Source organism: Symphalangus syndactylus, chromosome 9 (assembly GCF_028878055.3).
Source record: "Symphalangus syndactylus isolate Jambi chromosome 9, NHGRI_mSymSyn1-v2.1_pri, whole genome shotgun sequence".
In the NCBI taxonomy this organism is placed as follows: Eukaryota; Metazoa; Chordata; class Mammalia; order Primates; family Hylobatidae; genus Symphalangus; species Symphalangus syndactylus.
Window position 1 is genome coordinate 125,616,216 of NC_072431.2, and position 23,785 is coordinate 125,640,000.

The window sequence follows — 23,785 nt, forward strand, 5'->3', positions numbered from 1 at the left end:
GACTATGAACAAACTTTTCAATACAGTCAGGAAGCAGGCTATCAACACTTGGGCTGTTCTTATTGTGTCTGTTATCATAATTGACAGCTTGACGTAAAACGCTATCACATGACTTCTGGGTAGGTATGTAAGTGGATAAGAGGTCACTTTTCATGTATGCTAGCTTGAAAGGAAACACATTTAAAGGAAGTTTCAGTCGAAATAATGGCTATGCAAATGTTTAGCTCTTTGGCTAGTTCTTAAATTCAAAAAATCCTTCCATTGTCTTTTGTCATTCAAGGATTTGTTCACTTACCTTTACTGGGAATCAAAGACTAATATCCAGATAAGCTGTTCTAATTAATGTAAAAGTAAAATTACGTTTTATATAACCTTAAACTTTAATCAACAAAAACACAAGGAAAAAATTATCTTCTTTTCTGAAAATATTAATTTAGATCTCAGTTGAATCAGGGAGGTAGAGGGAATTCTGAAGGTTATATTTACAGATATTTTAGCATTAAATATTCTTGAACTGCACATAAAGGACAGGGTAGGAAAGGAACAATGACAGGCAACTGGTGTAGTGGGTGAGAACCAGGAATTAGGAGTCAGAAGGTTTGAGTTTTAGTGTTAATGTGAGAGGGCATTTCTAACCTTGGACAAGTCCTTAAACCTTGGAAAGGAAAATAAAGAGGTTGAACTACATGAGCTCCAAAGTCCCTTGAAACCTTAAAATTTACAAGTTGTAGTAGCCTCTAATTTAAAAAAAAAACTTTCATTTTCTAATACTTATCTTATGATTTATGGTTAATAATGTTTATTCTGCTCATGGACTATGCATATTCATTTAAGTTAATTCTACTTCTGCTAATTAAATTAAATATCAGGAAACATGGGTTTCAGAAATTGGCGTTAGAAGTGACTTTTAAGATATGAGGATGATCTTGAGTATCTTTTTTTGTTGTTTTGGTTTTTTTTTGTTTGTTTGTTTGTTTGTTTTTTGCATGTGTTGTGTGTGAAACATACAATACAATTTTATTCTGACCATTTTTCTTGTTCATACCATTCCTTCAGAGGTTACATGCTATTCATCTAGAGACCATTTAATTTGCTCCATGTAGGTAATTAATAATAGCAATAAAATAAAATTCTCCTAATCCAAAGTATGAATATTGGAGTGTTAATCCTTTTAAGCATCTGTCTTCCCCCGCAAAAAGAACCTCCACCCCTTAAAAATCTGTTTCATTGAGGGTCTGGAGAAATGAAGAAACACAAGAAAACATAAAACATACCTTTCAAGATGTTCTCCTGAGGGTCATTGTGAACTTAAAAAGAAAAAAAAGTGAGAAGGTACATTTTACTGTGTTGATTGTTCTGTTCACAGTTTAATGGTTTATTGGTTCAACTGAGATTTGTTGTCATCATAGGAACTGTTAGTACCTCAGCCTGTTTGATGAGTCTAGCAAAGTAGAACGTTTTGCTTACCTTCTTTCTTTTGTTCCCAAAGCTAATTGCTGTGCATTTAACAAAAGACCCTGGTAATAACAATGGAGGACCCCCATTTGAATAAACAAACTATTAGTCTGAAGTCACAAGCAATATTAATTCTTTATGGCTGTCTGCTACTTACATGATTATTTGAGTGTAGTTTAGGAAAGGATGATGATCCAAATCTTAGGTGTTTCCCCTTTATGTAGCCATTTGAGAGGAACCAGATGGCCCCTATCCTTTTTCTTTTTTTCTTTGAAGCAATCTGATTTGAGCTGGGCCTGGAACAAGGTTCTCCTTCCAGAGACCACAGAACTCCACCCTAAGAACATATGCAGTGAAAACTTCACCTTCACATCTTCCTTAGTTGTTTAAACTGTTCCAACCTTACCCCTTTACTGATAGCTTTTTTGGAAGATAATCTTACTTTCTTAGTTCACCTTTTGTTTGGTTTTGAAATTCTGGGCATTTTCTAGACAATAGAATTTCATGTTGGTACGTGCATATAAATTAAAGGATTAAAATGATTTATATGAGTGTGCATTTTTGTAAGGATATGCATATGATCAGTTCTTTTTGAGAGTCTATATTGTTACAAAAATAAGAATTGTTCCCCACCTCCACATAAAAACAGACAATTCTAACAGACTAAATTTCTAAACTGAGTGGCACTTGGTGTTTTAAATTTGATTACTATTGGGAGAAAAAAGCAATTTCCTATTTCTTAATAAAAAATACTTGGAAAAATTCTTAGAGCATTCTTAAAGCTTTGAACTTAGAAAAATTCTATATAAATGAAGGGCATGTATTTATGTGCCACTTAAAATTAAAGTTTTAAAATAAAAAAAGAATTTACAGCTGAATTATCTAACACTGATTCTATCACAGGACAGAAACTAAGGAATCACCACTCCAAACTCAAAAAAGATTATTACCTCTTATGTTAAACTTATTTAAAGCCTAATGTAAAATTATTTTTTATTAGGAAAACTGAATTATGCTAATGGCAAGAATATGTAACATGACCCCAAAAGAAGCTTAAATACATGTAGTATTAACCTTTTAATATCTAGAGTCTGTTCAAAATTTGCTTGGTCAGGAATATCTTGGTCAAATAAGATTAGAAATTGATTTTCTTAGGAATTACTATCATGGAAATCTTTGGTGAATAAGTGATTTCTATTTTAATGATTTAATTGCATCCCCCACCCATACCATCACTTTAAAATTTTACTTTATCAGGGAGTTTTGTTAGTTCCAAGATGCTTTATGACCAAGAAGGTTTATTAATTGAAAAAAACCAACATGAAGAGAGAGGCTCTTGCTCAAGTAACCTGGCTTAAGTTATAGTGTGTCTCCTCAGAAACTTCAAGAAATGTTGATAATGGTACTGCACAATCTAAACAGATAAATAAGTTTATTATATTTTACATTTTTAGTAACTAAAAGGAAATTCAATGCTAATTAATATATTGCCAATTTCTTTGGCATTAAATTATTGCTAAATATATTTATTGTTTATTTTGAATGTACTTAAGCAGATTTTTCTGTTTGGGAGAAAATATTTCTGTTGCATATATCTTAAATAGATGATAATGAATAGCTGTAGTCAGGTTTATCCCCTTTGAGACTACTTTTAGAAAAGAAAAGTCCAAAAATATGTTCATTTTTAAGTGTGCAGCATATGGTCAAAGATAGCCCACTTGACATTTTTGGGGATGGTAAAACAAACAAACAAAATATTAGCAACATTAACAACAAAAAAACTAACTCATTTACAACACATCCTCCTGAGGAGATGTGGTCCTGCAGCTGTCTGTGGGACAATAAGCCAATCAGTGAGTGGTATTTAGATTCCCCTGGCTTTGTGAAAGCATATTATTTTTCTGAAAACTTCTCCAACTTAAGCTGAGAGCCCCATAGATACTAATCTGAAGTTAATAAATTAACATAATTAATATGTGCTATGCCTAAATATACATCTCCCCTCTTCCAAATGTTTGATTCAAAACTAGCATTTTCACCAGCCTGGGCAACACAGCAAGATCTTATCTCTACAATTTTTTTTTTTTAATTAGCCAGGCATGGTGGCACGAACCTGTAGTCCCAGCTACTCAGGAGGCTGAGGTGGGAGGATCACTTGATCCCTGGAGGTTGAGGCTGCAGTGAACCATGATCGTACCAGTGAATTCCAGCATGGGCCGCAGAGGGAAAGCCTGTCTCAAAAAACAAACAAATAAAAATTAAACAAAACCCTTCCATTTTCATTGACTAGAGTAGAATCAGTAAGTGATAAATCATTAGCATTATTGTTATACAAAGCCAAGTTTCTTGAACTGTTTTTTGATTGTTTTCATTGTACCTTTAAAACTTTTACAGTAAAAAAAAAAAAGAAAACTGTAAAAAAACAAAACAGAAAACAATTTGCCCCATCACGCTAAATTTGATTAGACAACCCATTTTGAGAACTTTTAAGAAATCTTGCCATATTGCTTCCCACTAGACTGAACACATTTACTTCTCTGAAATATTGAAAATATGTCATCTGATTTAAAACAAGGCAAAGTATACTTTTTTTTCCTTCATGCGAGTATTTTGGTCCGTTTTAAGAATATTTATGACCAGGCACCTGTGGCTCACACCTGTAATCCCAGCACTTTAGGAGGCTGAGGTGGGCGGGTCACTCAAGGTCAGGTGTTTGAGACCAGCCTGGCCAACATGGCGAAACACCATCTCTACTAACAAAAATTAACTAGGCATGGTGGCGCACTCCTGTAATCCCAGCTACTTGGGAAGCTGAGGCAGGAGAATTGCTTGAACTTGGGAGGTGGAGGTTACAGTGAACTGAGATGGCGCTGCTACATTCTAGCCTGGGTGATGAAGTGAGACTCTGTCTCAAAAAAAAAAAAAAAAAAAGAATATTTATTTTTCTTTCTAATTCATTTACTGATTTATGACTTCTTTAAGATATATATCCTGAGCAGAATCTACATGTCTATCAATCTGTTGATCTATCTATGTATATGCAGGGAATTTTTTTCAGTTCTTTAAATCATAAAACACTTTTACTTGAAATCCTGAAATATGCAAATAACTAAAACACATGGTTTGGAAATTTTAGCTAGTATTTTTGGAGCCTCATAGATCGATAGAAAAATGAGCAAAAACTATCTTTCTAAAACTCCTGAATCACTATTACTTAGTGTGGGCAGAAGCTCAAGAGTCTAAAAGGGAAAGTAAAGATTCTTAATAGCCTATTTTTTTTGGCCATAACATTATCAGAAATGTTTAAAATAGTTTATCATAAATTTTAAATGTATGATAATGTATGGTACTTTGGTTCCAGTCATCATCTGGAAATTCTCACTGAAAAGCAGCAAACAAGGTTTAGTGGATTACTGTGAAGAAGTCATCTATTCAGTGTAAGATGCTGTTAATTTACAGTGTGGCCATCTGAAGGTTAAAAACTATGACTTTCTACTGTGTTTCCCCCCACCCAAACCAGATAAGTTTACTTTCTTAACAATAAAAATAAGCAATATATCTTTTCAATAAATCTGCTAGCACTGTAGGGCAACTGTTAACCAAGCAGAGCTGGATAGGGTTACTCGAACAATCTCTGAAGGGCAGAGCTTATGATTCGGAGATTTGGGAAGAATTTGTTTCAGCTTGTATTCAGTGCATTCCTCACTTTCTTCAGATATAGTAAAGTATTTTAAATGCCATTACTCTGAATTTAAAATAAAACTAGAAATGCTTATCAACTCTTTCTAAACAATGCCAGTTTAAGCAAAACAAAATTAGTAAAAGGTTAAAACTGAAGACCTTGATGCTTCTAAACACGTTAGGGCGAATGTTTGTAAGGGGCCTTTCTCCTCTAAACTGCATGTCTTCTGTGTTTTGCAAACTGCATGCTTAAAGTTATTGATTATTTTATTCAGTGCAGATTATTTGGTGTGATGCATAGAAAAAAAGCATTTTTATTTTCTTTCTAAAATATATCTCTCTATTGAACATTAACGTTTGCTTTTATTCCAGCTCAATTTGTACTCTAATAATGGCTAATTGTTATGTTCTAAGCACTTGTTTCTCTTGTATGCTTTAATTAATAGAGAAGCATATTGCAATAGCTTTTTCTAAAAAAGAGTCTAGGAATTTTGCTTTTCAAGAATAAGATTTTTTTTTTTGCTTTTTTTTTTTTTCTTTAAGTTGCCTCTTGGGAAAGTAAGGTTAATGCCATGTACAGTACTAGTTTGCATGTGTTCATTTAAATACTAAAAACTGTAGTACTGCTCGATCCATATCTGACTGCTAGGTTTCAATTGACAGCTGAGGATTTGTGACTGGACCATGAATCAAAACGGCAGGCATTTATACCCCAGTACCAGTGAGGATACATTGGGAATTACTTGGCAAAGGTAACATTTTAATTATTTCCAACCCTACACTTACACCTAAAAATTACATGAGCTATAGTGTTTGTTTTTAACTAGCTTTACAGAAAATATATGTTAAAAATTTAGTTGTTTTGGCTATACCATTCTTCTTTCCCTGTCCTCCTCCTTTATTTCTTATGTAAATGGAACGTCAAATTAAGTTGGGACTATAGCACATGCTTACTGATCATTGGAATTTTTAAATGCTATAAAATGTTTTCTACAATTTATACTGTTTTTGGTGGGGGAGGGGGTGGAATGTGACATTTAGATTTTAGGACCTGAAAAGTGAAATCACAGCTTTAGCGAAGATTTTCCAGCTACCTGAGGATAAAGCATTGGTTTTCATATTGTAGGTTTTTGTTATTTTAACTCTTTCCTCTACTGCTAATTCTAAGCCATTTCACTGTTCATTTTTTTCCCCTGTTGTAGGCAAAAAAAATAGCCAAAAATTTTGGTTAGTCAATGTAACTGCTATTGACAGCACCCATAAATTTTGGAGTAGGCAGATTGTTGGAATCAGTAACTAAAGAAGGAATTTGTTAAAGTTTTAATTTTTGTTTGTGTACTGATGTGATTCATGGAAGATTGACCTTATTTGGTTGGCTGAGAAAACTATTCTAAAACTTCATTTTCAAAACCAGTTCTGATACTGTTTCATGCATTGCCTTTAGAAAGTAAGTAGTTCAAAGTCAGCTGCTTCTTATGTATTATTTATTTTGTTTAAGAACAAATTGTGTCAAATTGACAAATTAAATAATTAGATTTATGGTATAATCATAAGTAATAAGAAATAAAAATTGGCAGAAGAGAGTGAGGTAATCCCAGAAGGAGTTCACCAAATAGAGTCGACATAATTTTCCAACCCTGATCTGATGTTAATCCTCCGTTTATGGAAAGTGTCTATAGAAAGGTACATACTCAGATAGAGTTGTAGATCGTCTGCCCGTCTCCGTATTGGTTCACGGAAACTGCTGAAGAGTAGATTTTAAAGAATCAAAATAATTAAATGTCCACTTTAATTCAGATAAAAATCAAGGAAATAATTCAGATTATGTTTTTAAAAACAATGACTTTGTATTAATTCACTACCAAATTGAATACCATGTGACTTTTCTTCTTGAAGATTGATATAACGTCCACTTTTAAAAGGTATACATTTTTACATATTGTGATTTTTTTAACAAGATTGTATTCATCCTCCCTTTTGAAAATAATACAATACATGCTATGAAAAGAAGATAAACTCAACGTAACCATCTTATCCAAATAGCCTTAATGATTAATAGTCTTAATTAAATTAGGTGAAAGTATCTCATTAAAATATTCTGAATTAATATACATTTAAAGGTTAATTTAATTGAATTTAATAACCTAATATTTCCATATGTTATTTAATAAAAGTTAATTGAATTTAATAACCTAATATTTCCATATTTTATTTAATAACTCTCTTATATTTCTTGCTCTATCAGTTAACAAAATGACTCATGTCTGCATACAAGCTTACCATATTTACACCAATTACAAACCAGTTGACGTGTACTCATGTTTGTAAATGCACCTATAGCTGTGTGAACTTCCAATTCTGTGGAATATTGATTGGCTTACTAAATCTAAAAATAGGATAGACCTCTAAAGCATATTTGTAAATTGTTAGAGATTTAAAATATAACTTTACCTAGTTATTAGTATTTTTTTTATTTTTTTTTTTTTTTGAGACAGAGTCTTGCTCTGTCACCCAGGCTGGAGTGAAGTGGCGCGATCTCGGCTCACTGCAAGCTTCGCCTCCCGGGTTCACGCCATTCTCCTGCCTCAGCCTCCTCAGTAGCTGGGACTACAGGCACCCGCCACCACACCTGGCTAATTATTTTGTATTTTTTAGTAGAGATGGGGTTTCACCGTGTTAGCCAGTATGGTCTCGATCTCCTAACCTCGTGATCCGCCCGCCTTGGCCTCCCAAAGTGCTGGGGTTACAGGTGTGAGCCACCGCGCCTGGCCGCAGTAATTTTTTAAATAAAAAATCGATAGCCCATGGAAAGAGAAGATGAGTGGGCAGTAAATCTCGGAACACATGTATTGGAGGAAATGAATCTGATGATTAAACTCAGTTCTTAGGGCAGTATTGTTGCTGTTACAAATCCCCTTCCTGGTGAAAAATTGATGTGGTAATCAGTTTCAGGTCATAGTAAGTCAGAAAAAAATTCAGAATCTATTTAGGTAAAATTTTTCTTCCCTCTCAAAAATAGTAACTTTTCTTTTGATTAGTAGGTAATGGCGTGTAGAATGGTCTTAATGATCCTAAAAGCTCTTTAAAAGGTGTCTTGGTTTTTTTGTTTTTTTTTGTTTTTTTATTTTTTAGACAGTCTCACTTCCTCACCCAGGCTGGAGTGCAGTGGCACGATCTTGTCTCACTGCAACCTCCGCTTCCCAGGTTCAAGTGATTCTTATGCCTCAGCTACCAGAGTAGCTGGGATTACAGGCATGCACTGCCACGCCCAGCTAACTTTTGTATTTTTAGTACACACTGGATTTCACCATGTTGGCCAGGCTGGTCTGGAACTCCTGACTTAAGTGACCTGCTCGCCTCGGCCTCCCAAAGTACTGAGATTACAGGCATGAGCCACCATGCCCAGCCAGTATCTTGGTTTGTTTCTTCTCTTTCTACCCTGATTCAGAAAGCACATAGTTAATAATGGCAGCTATCACATTTCTACATTCAACAGATATTATCGAATCTTTATGGTGGGCTGTGCTAAATGCTGTGGTGAATCCAGTGCTCACAGTTCTTAAAATCTAGGTGTGATGCAGTTCAGAATAAATAAATTCAAATAACACAGTTTGCTTTGCTTTGTTATAGTTTTCAAAAATGGACACAACAGAGTTCATATTTGATAATACAAATAGCCCTTGTCTATGGCATGATAGTTTTATCCATCATTTATAGTTTATGACTTGTGGTTATTTTTAAAACATTTTTTGAAAGAATTTTGAAAAAAAGTCATAAATGTCTGTAACGCTAGCACTTTTAAGGCAGATAATAGACATCTAAAATCTTCAGGGCATGGTTATAGCTTTAGAATCATCTGAGTAAGTTGAAAATATTTAAGAAATATAGGTCTATTCATCCAAAGAATTAAATCATTTGCCTTTGTCACGATGGAATAAATAAAATATCACAGGTTATTTTTGTTGTGGTAGTTGCCTTTTAACAAAAGGCAATCCCTGGAGACTGTAGTAGAAAAGGACAAAGCAAAACGGGTGTTTTGGTTTTGCCTTATTTTGATTGATTGTTGTTTGTTGTCATTACTTTCTTTGTGCAATCACTTTTCCATGGTCACCCTCTTTTCTGCTTTATACTAATTGCCCTGTTGAGGTGTTTCCATGTCAAATGCAGCTCTTGTCAGAACTGAAAATGGCAGTGCCAAGGGAGCTGTGCAAGTATAGTCAAAGCTGGAAGATTTCCTCCATCCACCCCCAACCCCAAGGCTTAAGCATTCCCTTAGGAACCAAAGCTGACGCTTTGGGAAAGTTTTCACAGCCTTATTAGGTTACAACCCTGAAGGTGTTTTGTTGTTTTGACCTTAAAATTTTGTGAACTGTTTTGTGAGCTGTGTGTGTGTGTGTGTGTGCACACATATGTGTAAAGGAGTTGCTTGCACCTTGAGAGAGTCCATTTTTCTGCCTAAGTTCAAGGTCAGGAACTGCAGTTAACCCGGAGTAAAATACTGGTTTGGTGAAGGGCTCACTTCTAGTATAGTCAGGATGGGCTCAAGATCTTAGGAGGATGATAGGTGATGAACTGCTTAAGGTAGGTACTGTTGTGTTTGTGCCTTGTCTCATGTGGGCAAATTACCTTGTTGCATATGTAAGTTATGTGGACATAAATATATACAGCAGTTACTCCCTGACTGGCTGGCTTTCTGAAAGTGATAGAATATAGCCTGTACTATCAGATATGAAAGATCAATATAATTGAATGAAAAAGAAAGCCGAAGGACAATCCAAGAATAATATAAACATAAGCTATTTTAAAACATTAGAGGGAGTGCTTTATGCAAAAGAGAAACTGAATTTATTGTTTCATTCTCTCTTCTCCCCCTTCACCCCTTTCAAGAAAACGCAAAGCCACAAGTGAGTGGTTGTATGTGTCTGATGGCTTATGTAAACAAAGAAGTCTTCAGATGGCTAAAATAAACATGCGCGTGTTACCGAAGGATATGTTTACACAAACCATTTGCTCGGCCTCTGAAATAATGAATAAATGAAGATTTTACTAAAATAATTGGAAGGATTTTTGTGTTTCTGTGGATGCCATAATTGAATGGCACCAAAGAGACTTTTATCAGCTATTTTCCATATTACATGTGTTAGCAGTTCCTTTCTATGGGTTGAATACTTCATTCTGTAGTTACTTTACACATGTTTTTCTAAGAAATTGTCGTTTATTACTGCAATTCTAGAGAGTTGCTTGATTTCTCAAGAGAAATTTAGCAGCCAGTAAAGGTTATTTGGATCTGGTTGGTCGGGAGAGGGAGGGCAAAAGAAAAAAAGAAAAAAAAAGTGTGAGGGGGTAATAGCTCTCATTTTATCCATGTAACTTAATTTGCATAACACTCACCTCAACCATTTTCCTTGCTTTGTTCATAACATTTTCTTGTAAAATGTATGCTCTCAAAAGAATGAATATTTAAACAACAAATAACTTTCAATAATGGGTTGCAAACCATATGTTTGTATTACATATATGTGTTTGTGTGTGTATGCATCTATATGTGTGTGTATATGTAGTGCGTGTGTATATCTCCACATATATGTGGCATATGTATGATAAGGGCAGTATGTCCTTAGGTAATATTAAGAGTTAACTTTTATTTCAACATTACACTTAGACCATCCCTGCGAATTCACTAGGTTAGCATTTCCTGCTCTCAGTTTGTTATCTTGACACATAACTACAGTACAACAGCTGGGTTGTTCCTGGAGTTCCTGGGGGGAGCTTTATTCTCCGAGTGCTGAATTTCCTTTTCAGCTGTCAGCTCTAAAGTGTGTTCAAATCCTCAACTTTTTATACACCATTCTGGGCCCCTAGCACCACTCTGGGACTATGATAGAAATGCTGATATGGTAGATGAATGGAAGAATCTTTGGTTCAAGGTGGAGAATTGCAAAAACCAAAATTTCACATGATCATTGTTTGGTAAAGGGGCTGCTAACTACTTTTGTCTTTGTATTTGAATATTCTTTTTAAAGGAATTACTCTATTCTCATCAGAATTATTTGCACCTGTTATGAAATCAAAAATAAAAACATTACCGTTCTTAAAAATGATCTTGATACGTTTTTCACAGACGCACAACATCTGTGGTCTGGCTTTTGAATAATATGTCGGGATTTGTCGTAGTTTTGCCTAACTTTCTCCATTTATAAAGAAAGATTTGTACAACACGACATTTCCTTTTTTATCTAGGCAAACTCTTCAGAACACTTCCTAAGAAATTAATTGTATTCCAGCCAGACTTGCATGCTGCCATCCCACAGGAAATGGGTCAGCAATCCATTAAGATGCCATTAGATAATCTAATTTGGAACTTAATCTCTAAATTAACCATGCTCCATACTTGAAGCATACTTGAGAGAAAGAAAAAAAGTTTACGTTTGAATCGATAGGGGAGGCGAAGCGTGAAGAAGGCTGTTTGTTTTTTCTGTAGCTGTGGTCACGTCTCAAGCCGTCTGGTAACCAGGAGAAACCAGACATGATGTAATTCCAGATTGAACTTGAACTTCAGGGACTTAGGATGGGGGAACAATGGACCATAGGAATCAATAATGTCCATTTTCCACATGATTATGTTTGGAGCTTTAAGTTAACCTTTATGGGAGAAGCAGCAGGATCTGCAGTGTGACCAAAATGAGATGATCCTGAGACAAGATGTTAGAGGAAAGAAAACAACTTTTTTCCGTAATATTTTCTGAGCAGGACTGCAGATTCCAGCAGGATTAGAAAAGTTCCCGCTCTGCAGTAAACCGGTGGCCTGTTCAGAGCACTCTTTGTTCGCTTAGGTAGGACAAACTTAATCTTACGTTTCCTGTCAGATGATTTTTGGCAGCGCTACTGGAGAGGGAGGAGCGTGATTCTGAAAATTCCCAAATGTAAACCTTGCTGATTAACCCTTTGTAGTGAAAGGAAGTATATTAAACATCTACTTCATTTGAATATGTTTTATGTAAAGTGCCATATTTACAGATGTATTTCGTCCGTAAGAAATCAGTTCCCTCGACAGCCAGTGCACCATTTATTAGCTTACCTTTTTGGTTCTCATTTTTGCTAATGCTGTTAGTAGGGATATGATGATTTTTTTAGTCATATTTACTTAAATAACAAAGCCTATGAATCAATAAATATAATAATAAACATAATAAATGATAAAAGAAATGGCAAAATCCTAAGGTCAAGTCATTGAAGAACACGAATTTTGAATATTCAGAAATTGCAGAAAGTTACAATTATTCTCTCTTGCTCACTTTGTTTCACACACAGGAAGATCTTTTGCCCATGTAAGATGTTTTGCCCTTGTGAACAGAGTAGCAAGCAAGATATTAAAATGTGTTCAGTTCTTTAATCATTTGTAATTTTATGCTTCAGCATTCTGATACAAATAAGTTTCATCTTTAAGAGATAAAATTGTGCAAATAATGCTAATTTTTGCTTTTAAATGAAAATCATTTATAAAAGAATCTCTTTTTGCTTTGTATAAAACTTAACATTTCTATTTGATTTAGTATGCCTTGGGTGATTTTCTCTAGTGAAAGGCACTATTTTGAAGCACCATTTTTGTAGAGAATTTTATCTGCTGTTAAAGCGTCACATATGCAAATAAGAGGAGCAGTACCACTTTTAACAATAGCATTGAAAAAGAGCCCAGGGTAGAGAGGAATACAGACAGAAAGAGGCTGGAAATCAACATGTGGGCTTCTCCACTGTGCTGTGGTCTGTGGGAGGAGATAAAATAATTACTCTGAGCCTGATAATTCTGTATTTTTTAATTGGCTAAAACCTCCCACAGCTACCTGAGTTCTTATATATGTACGCATGTGTGTACTGTAATTTATTTATAATTAGTCATCTTCATAATAATTTTTCATCTTTCATTTTCAGTTCTAAAATTTGAAAAAGATTGAACACAATTTTTTTTACGTCCTTAATTTGGCCTATTGAGGAAGAGCTTTTTTCTTATTTATGTTTAAACCGAACATTTTAAGGAAGTTTTTATTTACATGTAGGTTGCCATATTGAAGTCTTCAAGGATTATGTAAGAGTTTTTTACTAAAAGAGTGCAGTAATTATAAGGAGCACATTTAATATTTAGTGGCAGTGCTCCCATATGGAGTGGCTTTTTCTTGCCCTATGCTCTTTATTAGATAAAATATTTCAATGGTAGATGCTATTATTTTACTTAGAAAGTGCTAGCACTCATGCATGGTAAAGTTAACATTCAATCCACTGTGCCCGAAGAACAAAAAACTTCTGAATCAATTGAATATAAATTACCGAGGTTTGATGGGCTACCATTTTGATATGCTGTTTCCAAAACCATTGGTCCCCAAGGAGTAGCAATAAAGAAGGCTATTTACCTACTTAGTTAAGAAACAAATACATTTCTCTTTCATTACTGTGAAGTCCTATTGCTTGCAGTTAGAATAATTCCATGAGCCACCTGCAGTTTTTGATATTTGGTGTTTCCCAGAGAGCCCACAAGAGTACTTTGCAGTTCAGGTAAGAGCTAGCCAGGGAGCTTTCTGATACAGATTATTACAAATAATAATAATCATTAGGAATCATCTTGCATGCAAATAGGATCATTCAGATGGCAATAATGATCCCTAAAAATGGTGAAAATAAATAGAAGAAACCCAAGACCGGTGTAAAGCACTTTGTGTATTTCACTTCCAGGCTAGCCTCATCTGAAGTGGAACTCAACAAACAAATTATTGACATACGGCCACATCTGCACATATGTAAGACAAAAGCAAATACTGCATTCAGCTGAAAAGCAACTGGAATTGGAGAAATAAAGCACAATTATTTGTGCTGAATTTTGGGCTCAAGAGTTATACTTCCACAGGAATTTCATTGTGATATGAACCTTAATTCACAAAGTCTCTTGTATAATTAAGTGGTAATATAACTTCTAGTCCAGTGAAAAAAGTAAACTATGCTTCACAAGAAGGGGAGATGAGAAAAGTTTAGTGGGTAGAAATACAGATCCTAGAATGACATTGCTCAAATTCAAATCCTGCCTTCTACAATTCAATAGCAACATGAGTTGGGCAAGACACTTAACTTCCTAGCTTCAGTTGCCTCATCTGTAAAATCAGGATAATAATGGTCCTTTCTCCTAGATTTGTTATGAGGATTAAAAGTTTTAAGGTAGGTCAAGCATGTAGAACAGTACCTGGCAAATAATACACATTATATAAGTGCTAGCAACTAGTATATTTATCAAGTACTATTTTCTTTGTTCTAATACATAAACAGATTCAACTTAAGTGTTTATTCCTTCTACTGGTCTGAGTGAGCATTTTTTTCACAAGACGTAATCTGCAGCCTTTGTGTTATATTGAAGTAAGCAGCCAGTCCAAATGCACCCATGTACAACCCAGGGCAGCATAGTTTTCCCAACAGGTTTTCAGCAATTAATAAGGAAAATTGTTTATTGTGCATTTTACAAGAAATGCTAATACTTGTGTTTTAATATTTTGCCAATAAAATTAAGAGTGTTTAGCCAAGGAAGTAAAAACCTTTCCATCTTGGGGAGATCAGGAACTGTTGCAAAGGAACTAAAGGCAAATGCTTCTTTTAAATTAAAATACTTATTTTATTTATTCCCCATGCTTTCTGGGCCATTGCTCATTTTTATTGCCATCTATAAATAATGTGGCTACTGGTACAGTTGAGGTATGTATTAATATGTACAACTCTTTGTGCTTTATTCCTGTAATATTTTTTAAGCTTCTTGAAAGAGTATTTACTATCTTTTAAGTAAATATGGTATTTTCTCATGATTAAGCCAGTATATAAATTCTAAATGGACAATACTATTATTCCCCTCAAAAATATTCATATACTGGATACTTAAACATTTTATAAACTGTTTAACTAGTGTGTTATCTCATCCATTATCAAATACACACAGGCTAGTAATAAATGATTTTTGCCATTCTTAAAATAGCTCTTATTGTTTTAATCACCTCTAGCTAATAGGTGATGTAAAGTCTTTGAGTTTGTTTGGTTTCTGGCTCAATGTAATGGCTTCATACATGCTTATGTGGCAACCTCTGGTTCCTAGGTGTTAGTGAGCTAAAAGGTAAGGGCCTAATTCTTTTTGGCCTAGAAGACACACTCACATAATGCATGATTTTAAAAAAACATAACCAGAAAATGTTGGTATGGCTGCCCAGAGCAATTTCTCCCTTTCTTTCATTGAAAGGTATAGCTCTTTACTCTTTGTAGGTAGATGCAAAGATGAACTATTTTGCCCAGTTTATCCAGGATAAGACATATAGAAATAGTGCATCTTTTTAAAAGGAAGAAGTGGGTATCTTCTTCCCCCTTAATCCTCATGCTGTAGAACTCACCCTAGTAGAACTTCAACTAGACTTGTTTCAGAGGAGATGAATACGTAGAATTTCAGAAAATTTGGCCACTTAGACCAGCTACATATTCTGTGCACTAGTCTCTTCTGCAACATTAGCTAGGTTAAAATCCAGCTTGTGTGGTGCATGAAAAGTTCACCGTCTCCTGAAGCCAATTAATTTTGCCTTCAGACCACCCTGTTCAAAAGTTCTTTCTTACGTTAAGTCATCGGACTTCCTGTGGAGGCAATATAATATAGTGAAATGGCCAGGGAAATCAAACAGATCTGAGTCATAACTGAGGGCTAAGTGGGAGACTTTGGGCAAGGAACTTAACTTGCCTCGGTTTCCTCATATGTGAAACAGAGATAATGATGGCCATCTCATGAGCTCACTGAGAAAATTAAGTGGTGTTGCATATGTAAAACACCAAAGATGGTACCATGCTTATAGTAAGTCCTCAACATGGCTATCGTCTGGAGGTTTTGCCTTTGTGCTATTCCTTCAACCTGAAGCATGCTTAAGAGGTCTATATTCCTTTCCACATCAACTGCTATATCTTCCCTGTCTACCTTTAGCTGTTCTGCAATGACATAATTTGGTGAGTTTCTTCAATAAGTAAATGCTGTAAAGTTAGGTTTTCTTGCAGAGTGCTACCTAGAAGAAATACAGTACTTCAGAGGTAGTCTTACCAATAACAAAATGAAGCAGGACCATCACCAGTAATGCATCTTAAGCTCAAAATAATTCATTTGCTTCTTCCCTTTTGGGGGGAGCCATGTAATACATTTGGTCAAAATAGCAAGAAAATAGTATCCATGATATCAAATATTTTATTTTTGGAATTTTGATTTAGCTCTTACGTATTTATTTTATAATGAACTATTTCATTATATGCATAGTAATAGTCATTAGGATGAGTTGTACTTTGTGTTAAGGTACTATCAAATTCTTTTGTCTTTTTTCTGCTTGATTTTTTTGCAAAGTAATTATATCTTTTCTTTTTTAAATGGTTATATCTAGTTTATATTTTCTAAAGATGTGCTTGCAACTTTCAGCTATGCTGATCTTCTCTTTGCCTAAACAAATGTGATTTGGTAACGAAAAATTTGATAAAAACAAAGGAAATGCACACTTATAAAGATATATTGCTGAAGTAGCTGAATTTGAGCTTGAATATTTTGAAATCCTTTCAGTTATATTCTCATTTCTTTTATTGGAATACAGATAGTTGGAGTGAACATAAGATTATCCATATAGTAATTCTCACTATGAATTAAAACTGTTAAGCATTTTACATGCAACTGATTTGTTTTTGTGTGTTTATTTTATCTATACATGTGATTATTGATTTTTATATAGAGAGTTAGATGTATAAAAAGCACTATTACATTTTTACCTGAATAAGTATGCAATTTTAGACGTTGTATTTTTGAAATTAAATAATCTATATTACTTTGATTAAATATATTTATTTACATTGTTATCTCAGTCATCGAATTAGTTTTATCAAGTTTTTTTTTTTTCAACAGGACTACCAAAAATAGCTCTAAAAAATGTCTGTGCCTTATAGTTCTGAACTTAACCTACAAATTGGCAATAAGAGACTTGTAAAACTCATATATGGGGTCTGCATAGTGTTAATGTTTGAGATTTATTTTCCCCCAAAGGTTCATAAACAGTATTGACAAATATATTGCACTCTGCAGTTTTGATATGGTCATAATGTAGGATGGGGGGTTTGAAAGATTTAAATAAACATTTAAATCAAATTTGGTAGGCATTCTGCAGCAAGAGTCCTGTTAGTTACTAGCATCAATTTATTTTTATTGAACATTTTCCAAAGAATAATGACGTATGTGTCTTCTAAAGAACTAAGTAAGAGAGCTATTGCAAAATAAACCCTGAATTTTCTGCCATTAGTTGGTAGACTTGTCCATGTAAGGAGCCACATCTATTTTCAATTATTAAAATATACTTTATATCCCTAAAGCATGCAATCTCCAAATGACTTTCTTGAGCTCACTTAATTTGGCACTCTTGTTAATTTTGCAAAGCAATTTGCTGCTTGTTGACATTGTATTTTACTGTCAAGGACTATCTGTTTGACCTAGTCCTTTTGCTTTTGGTGCATGCTTCTTACTTCAGGTTAAAAATAATGTATACCCATTTTTGTAATTTATTTTATTTGTTAAGAAATAGCACCAGCTATGCTCAGACTCTATAAAGATAGATGTGACTAGGTCATTTTCTCTATGAAGCTCACCTTTCAGTTAGTAAGATAATCCCAGATAGAGATATTTGTGAAGTAATAAATGCTGTAACAGGACCATGTACAAAGTGCAGTGGAAACACAGTTGAGGGTAAAATAAGTTTCATGATTCATTATGTAACATTGTTCCCAATCAATGGTGCAAAGCACAAAAATAATTGTTGAAGATGTGTGTGGGAAGAGAAATATGTGGAAACAGTTAAGCTGCTTAGTAAAAGTTTCAATAACAAGTATTCTTAAGAGTTATGATTTTCATCAGATTGTGAGGACGTATCTTTTTAGTTTGAATGTGATTATTCCTGCTTAATCAATTTTTCTTTATGCTAAGTAGATCTAATTTTCAATTCAGAGATACTTATTTTCTTTTTATAGGGGATCAAATCACAACATGTTCATGAGTATACGTAATCTTGGGTGACAGCTTTTAAAAATATATAGCTGGATGTGATTTGAAACAATTAATTGATTTGTCTAAAAAGGTATTGAGCATCTTCCATGTGCTAGGTACTTTACTAGAGATGGACTTTGCTGTCATTGAGTTTGTAGTCTAATTATAAAATCCCTTGAGCACAAACGGTCGTTCTGATATTTTTTTGAAATGTTAATTCAGAAATATGTATGTGTAGCAACAAGCAACATTTTGTATAGAGGTATCACCAGAGTAAAAACAGTATGTATCAAGTTTTTAAAAAAATTCAGAATTGTTCCTTTAGGTTGATATTCCGTAAAGGTTTTTGTACTTTTGGAATTCAAATATGAACAAATGAGCATATCTAGATTGATAGCTACAACAATAGTGCCCATCTCACTTCATGGTTTCAAAAGTAAAGCAAAGGATATTCAATGAAATTTAAAACATCGAAAGTATGTTTCCATGCTAGGCCATGACTAATATGAGTACTGAATTGTCAGTTTGATGTTTTCTTGGTTCATGATTATTTATGCAGCTGTTACTTAACTGACATTCATTGGGAGCTGAGTGTTGGAACAGGCAATACATTAGATTAAGTGTACCCAAAATGTGTGCTGTAGAGTTGTTTCATGATATGTAGATCTGATGTTTTTTTATCCTCCATATGATACTTTTTAAAGGGAGATTATGCCAGTAGCAATTAGAGAATTGTTTTCCAGTCTTTTTTTTTTTTTTTTTTTTTAACAGCCCGTAATTCAGCATAGGCAAAAGTTGAACTGATGAGAGTAAGGCAGGAATCTTATCATTTACTGCCTCCAACACCCCCACCCCCCAACCCGCCATCTATCCCTCCAAACTCCTCACGTGCAGAGCAGCTCAAATGTGCTATCATTACTGATGGGGAGGAGCAGGGAATGCTCAGGCTTCTGTTGCAAGCCAATGTAGGGAACCATGAATTGGAAGGAAAAGCTCTGGCTCTCTCTAAAAGTAAGTTAAAGAGGGTTAGGACAAGAAAACCGCTGGAGAGCTATAGAACTAATCAGTGCAAGCAGGGACCTTTGTGGCCTCCTGTAAATGTTTTTCCTCACAATGGGTATTCTGTAGAGAACAAAAAAAGCTGTGTTCCATTTTGGTTCTATGATTCTTATTTGTTCGGTCTTTACTAAAAAACTCTGATTAAGATATGTTTGATAACTGGGCATTTCAAATTGCATATTTTGCATGGGCCTACCTTAAACATGTAGTTTTTTTTCCTGTTGTAAGGAGAAAAGAAATATCTTTCACTGTACTTTTCAATTTTATTCAACCCAATAGGCAGGTAAGAAATTGAAACCCATCTGACCACTGAATTGCTTGTGAATTAAAGGTAAAATAAGATTAGAATGTAACTGGCAAAGTATATTGGTACCAACAGATTGCTGCTTTTCTTTTTCCTTTTTTTTTCCTGTACAAAAAAGAATCATATTGCATTTATATTGAATAATGTAAAATATTTTAGAAAGAATATCCTCAATCGGTTAGAATTCAATAATTGTTTATATATCTTACTCTGGATTTTTCTGCCTCACTTTAGTCTTAATTTTCATTTAAAAAATAGACTATAGAGTGTAGATAGGTGTAACATGTATAATTTGGCACATTTATCTCATATTAGACTGTAATTTTGAAAATAGGGATAGTAATAATTTGATGCATCTGGAATTTATATTTCTCATATTGTTGTAGATTTTAACATTGTGTTTTTTTCTTTTTTCTTCCCTCCCTGCTGCCCCTCTCCTCTCAACAGTCCTGGTACCTGGGCTAGCTTGGTTCCTTTCCAAGTGTCAAATAGGACACCCATCTTACCGGCAAATGTCCAAAATTACGGTTTGAACATAATTGGAGAACCTTTCCTTCAAGCAGAAACAAGCAACTGAGGGAAAAAGAAACACAACAATAGTTTAAGAATTTTTTTTTTTTTTTTAATAAAAAAAGGAAAAGAGGAAGACTGGACAAAACAAAACAAAGGGAGAAAGGAAAGAAACTGAAGAAAGAAGATAATAGACCAGCAATTGCAGCACTTACAATCACTAATTCCCTTAAGGTTGAAACTGTAATGACATAAAAAGGGTCGATGATATTTCACTGATGGTAGATCGCAGCCCCTGCAACGTAGCCTTTGTTACATGAAGTCCGCTGGGAAATAGATGTTCTGTCTCTATGACAATATATTTTAACTGACTTTCTAGATGCCTTAATATTTGCATGATAAGCTAGTTTTATTGGTTTAGTATTCTTGTTGTTTACGCATGGAATCACGATTCCTGGTTATCTCACCAACGAAGGCTAGGAGGCGGCGTCAGAGGTGCTGGGTGACAGAGCCATGAGCCAGCCATTTTATAAGCACTCTGATTTCTAAAAGTTAAAAAAAATATATAAAATCTCTGTAGCCTTTAGTTATCAGTACAGATTTATTAAATTTTGGCCCTTAACCCAGCCTTTTCCAGTGTGTAACCCAGTTTGAAATCTTAAAAAAAGAAAAAATGAAAAAAAAAGGTAAAAAAGAAAAAAGGAAAAAAACAGTTTGAACACAAAGCCTCTATGGAAGAAATGCCTCTATGTAGGTGAAGTGTTATCTCTGCATGCAACAGTAAAAATTAATATAATATTTTCCCCACAAAAGAAACACTTAACAGAGGCAAGTGCAATTTATAAATTTATATCTAAAGGGGAATCATGATTATAAGTCCTTCAGCCCTTGGACTCTAAATTGAGGGGATTAAAAAGAATTTAAAATAATTTTGAACGAATTTATTTTCCCCTCAGTTTTTGAGGGCATTAAAAAAGGCATTAAATCAAGACAAATCATGTGCTTGAGAAAAATAAAATTAATGAAAACACAGCACTTATGTTGGTTTAGCTGCAGCCTCCTTGGAGGTAGAATTTATTTATTTAAAATTACTGGTTGCATCAAGAACCCATAGGGTGTACAAAAGGTTCTATAAAATCTGCATTATAGAGACAAAGAGGCAGGCAAATCCATGTCACAAGGGTAAAGCTTACAGTTTACAAACTGGGAACGCCAGGGTGTAGGATATAAAAACGCACTCTTGAGAAAACAAATGTGATCAGGGTGCTGAAAACTTGCATGGTGCTTTCAGATATTAGCCTTGTTCAACACATTTCTCGTATTGACAGATCCATAGTGTGCATGGGCAGACACATTTTGCCTCTATGTCTCTTAAAATTTTAATTAAAAATACTCTTTCCAGTAATCCTAATTTGCACGAAGATATAATGTCCACATTACGTGCCTTGCCTTGAAATCTAAAAAACAAAAAAAAAAAAAACAAAAAATACAACAAAGTGACATCACTACACTTGTTTTGCTGCATTTATTATCATTTTAAATCTTTACCATTTTTATGACAAAATATTTTGTACTCCAGACGAAGAAAAATGTGTGACATCATGGATTTTTTAGACAGTTATACCTTTATCTCACATTTATAAAGCATATCATGGCTGTGTATAGTTGCCGCTTAAAAATTGTAATCGACCAGCAATATTTTCAGTATTTTGGTGTTTTTTTCTATTAACCTTTCATGTTTTTCATCTTCCAATTAATATTTGGGGGGGAGGGGTTTCAAATTTATACGAATTATGCAATACCAAGTTTTGCCTATGTAGGTAGTGCTTTTAGCTGTATTGGTTATTATAGGTAAGTACACAGATTTAAAAAACAAAAATGTATGCTTTTTTGTTGGTTTGTTTGTTTTAATTGACCAAAGTGGGTACTGCTGTTTTTGCAGTGTGATAAGGTCCTTTTGTGTACTGAGAGATGGACAGGGGATTTTTTTTAATATACATATATATATATATTCTGGGGTGGGTGGGAGGATTTTTAACACTTTACAGTGTAGCTGTGAAGCAGTGCACCCTGAGATGGGCCTGGGCTGCAAAGCGACTGTTCTGCCTACTGTGACAAACTTCAACTTACACAGGTTCCCCTCTCTAACTTCCCACCTGGGGTGCAAGCTGAACTCATTACTGGTTTTCATAACAACACAATAGTAAGAACAAGCAAACACAACAAATTCTCCTGGAGGCAGACTTGGCTTAAAAAGGCAGACTTGGCTTGGTGATAGTTTTTCTTGAAAGTTCCAGATCCACAGTGGAGAGTGAGCCTGTCTCATATTTGGCAAAAATATTTGTTGAAATGTCCACCTAGGGGATGTTGGATGTTTAACACTTTTGAGAGTTTAACACACGAATATTCTTTCTCCTAGAAAACGCATTAGACCTGTTGGAGGGTCTCCCGTAGTCCTTTTCCGCCACTTTTCCGTCCCCATTTCATTTCATTAATGATAGGATATGATTTACCTGTGACTTACTACTTCAAATGGATGGCAGTGCACTTGGATTTTTTTTAATATCCAGAAGATTGAACAGAGGGTTGCTATTGTTGAATGTATTTGGACTGATAGATTAAAATCAAAGTTCAATTTTTAAGGAACAAAAAAGTAAATCCTGTTTTCATTTTACCTCCCCTTTTAAAACTGAGAACCAGAGCAGAAGGGAAATACAGAATTTTAAGCAATTAATCTTCCTGTGGATGAATTAAACCCATTAGATGCTGATGGGATTTTTTTAAGGAATGGTACCTTAACTATATATTTGATTTCGTTTCCCCTGAGGGCTAGAGGCTGAATGGAGGCTGGTTTTATTTTGCCCTTCCCTCACCCCCCAGTCCCATTGAGTGTATTCATTACTAGAAGGAAAATCTTTCAGAATTAGCGACACATGGTAGGCTGTCTTAAGGAGTCCCCTGGTCCCCTTCCCCTAGGCCATGGCCTAATAAAATAAACTGTCAATTGTTCTCACAGCATATCATTTAATAATGAATACTTTAGAACAATGCTTATGGGCTGGAGAATTGTATTTGATTAGCCCATTCAGTTTGATAGCCCAAATGCTGAACAGCACAGTGGGATCCTAGCAGTGCAAGTTCAAAAGTCCAATCATTTCTGTGATACTTGCCCTGGTAGCAAACAGATCATCTCAGCCAAGCTCTTCATGTATCTTTGACCTATTAGGTGAACAAATGAACCTCACAGGACACACAGTATGTTTTAAAGGCAGACTCGCTCTCTTTTTTGCCAGTGAATGAGCAGTTCTAGCTAACCAAGTTACACACTATGGGTATTCCTGCCTGCCTCTTGAATACAAAGGCCTAGTTCAAGTGTTGCTTTTTTATTTCAAATCAATTTTTTCTTCTTTCCTTTTTGAGATAAAACTATTAAAAGTACTACTATATATATAAAATCTCAAATCAACTTTTCGGCCTCCTCTTCGTGTACCAGGAAGTATATTCTGACGAAGGGCCCCACTTTTGCAGGTCTTGCACGCCCCTCCCTTACCCAGAACTGCAGAGCTTCAGGATGGTGAAGGTCACCCAAGGGCATGAGTAGGGGGTGGTGTCTCCAACCATCAGTTCCGTGGCACTTCAGCCTTTGTGTGCTGCTCTGCCACCCACCACTCACAGTGCCTCTGAAGCGTGTTTCCCCTGGAGTGACGTGA

At 34.7% G+C, this 23,785-nt stretch overlaps 1 protein-coding gene across 19 annotated transcripts in view; it reads left to right on the top strand.

Annotated features, from left to right (window-relative positions):
- NFIB (nuclear factor I B) overlaps positions 1 to 23,785 on the top strand; it is a 463,288-nt gene that overhangs the window by 436,808 nt on the left and 2,695 nt on the right. For 10 of the 19 annotated variants that reach the window (XM_055294226.2, XM_055294227.2, XM_055294231.2 and 7 more), the window contains 2 exons: positions 5,800 to 5,888; positions 20,013 to 23,785. The exon at positions 20,013 to 23,785 is cut by the window's right edge and continues 2,695 nt beyond it. In XM_055294226.2, coding sequence (XP_055150201.1) covers positions 5,800 to 5,888; positions 20,013 to 20,142 — 219 coding nt within the window. In that variant the 3' untranslated portion in view covers positions 20,143 to 23,785. The remainder of the gene's footprint in view (positions 1 to 5,799; positions 5,889 to 20,012) is intronic. The other 9 variants (XM_055294237.2, XM_055294236.2, XM_055294232.2 and 6 more) reach the window with 1 other exon arrangement.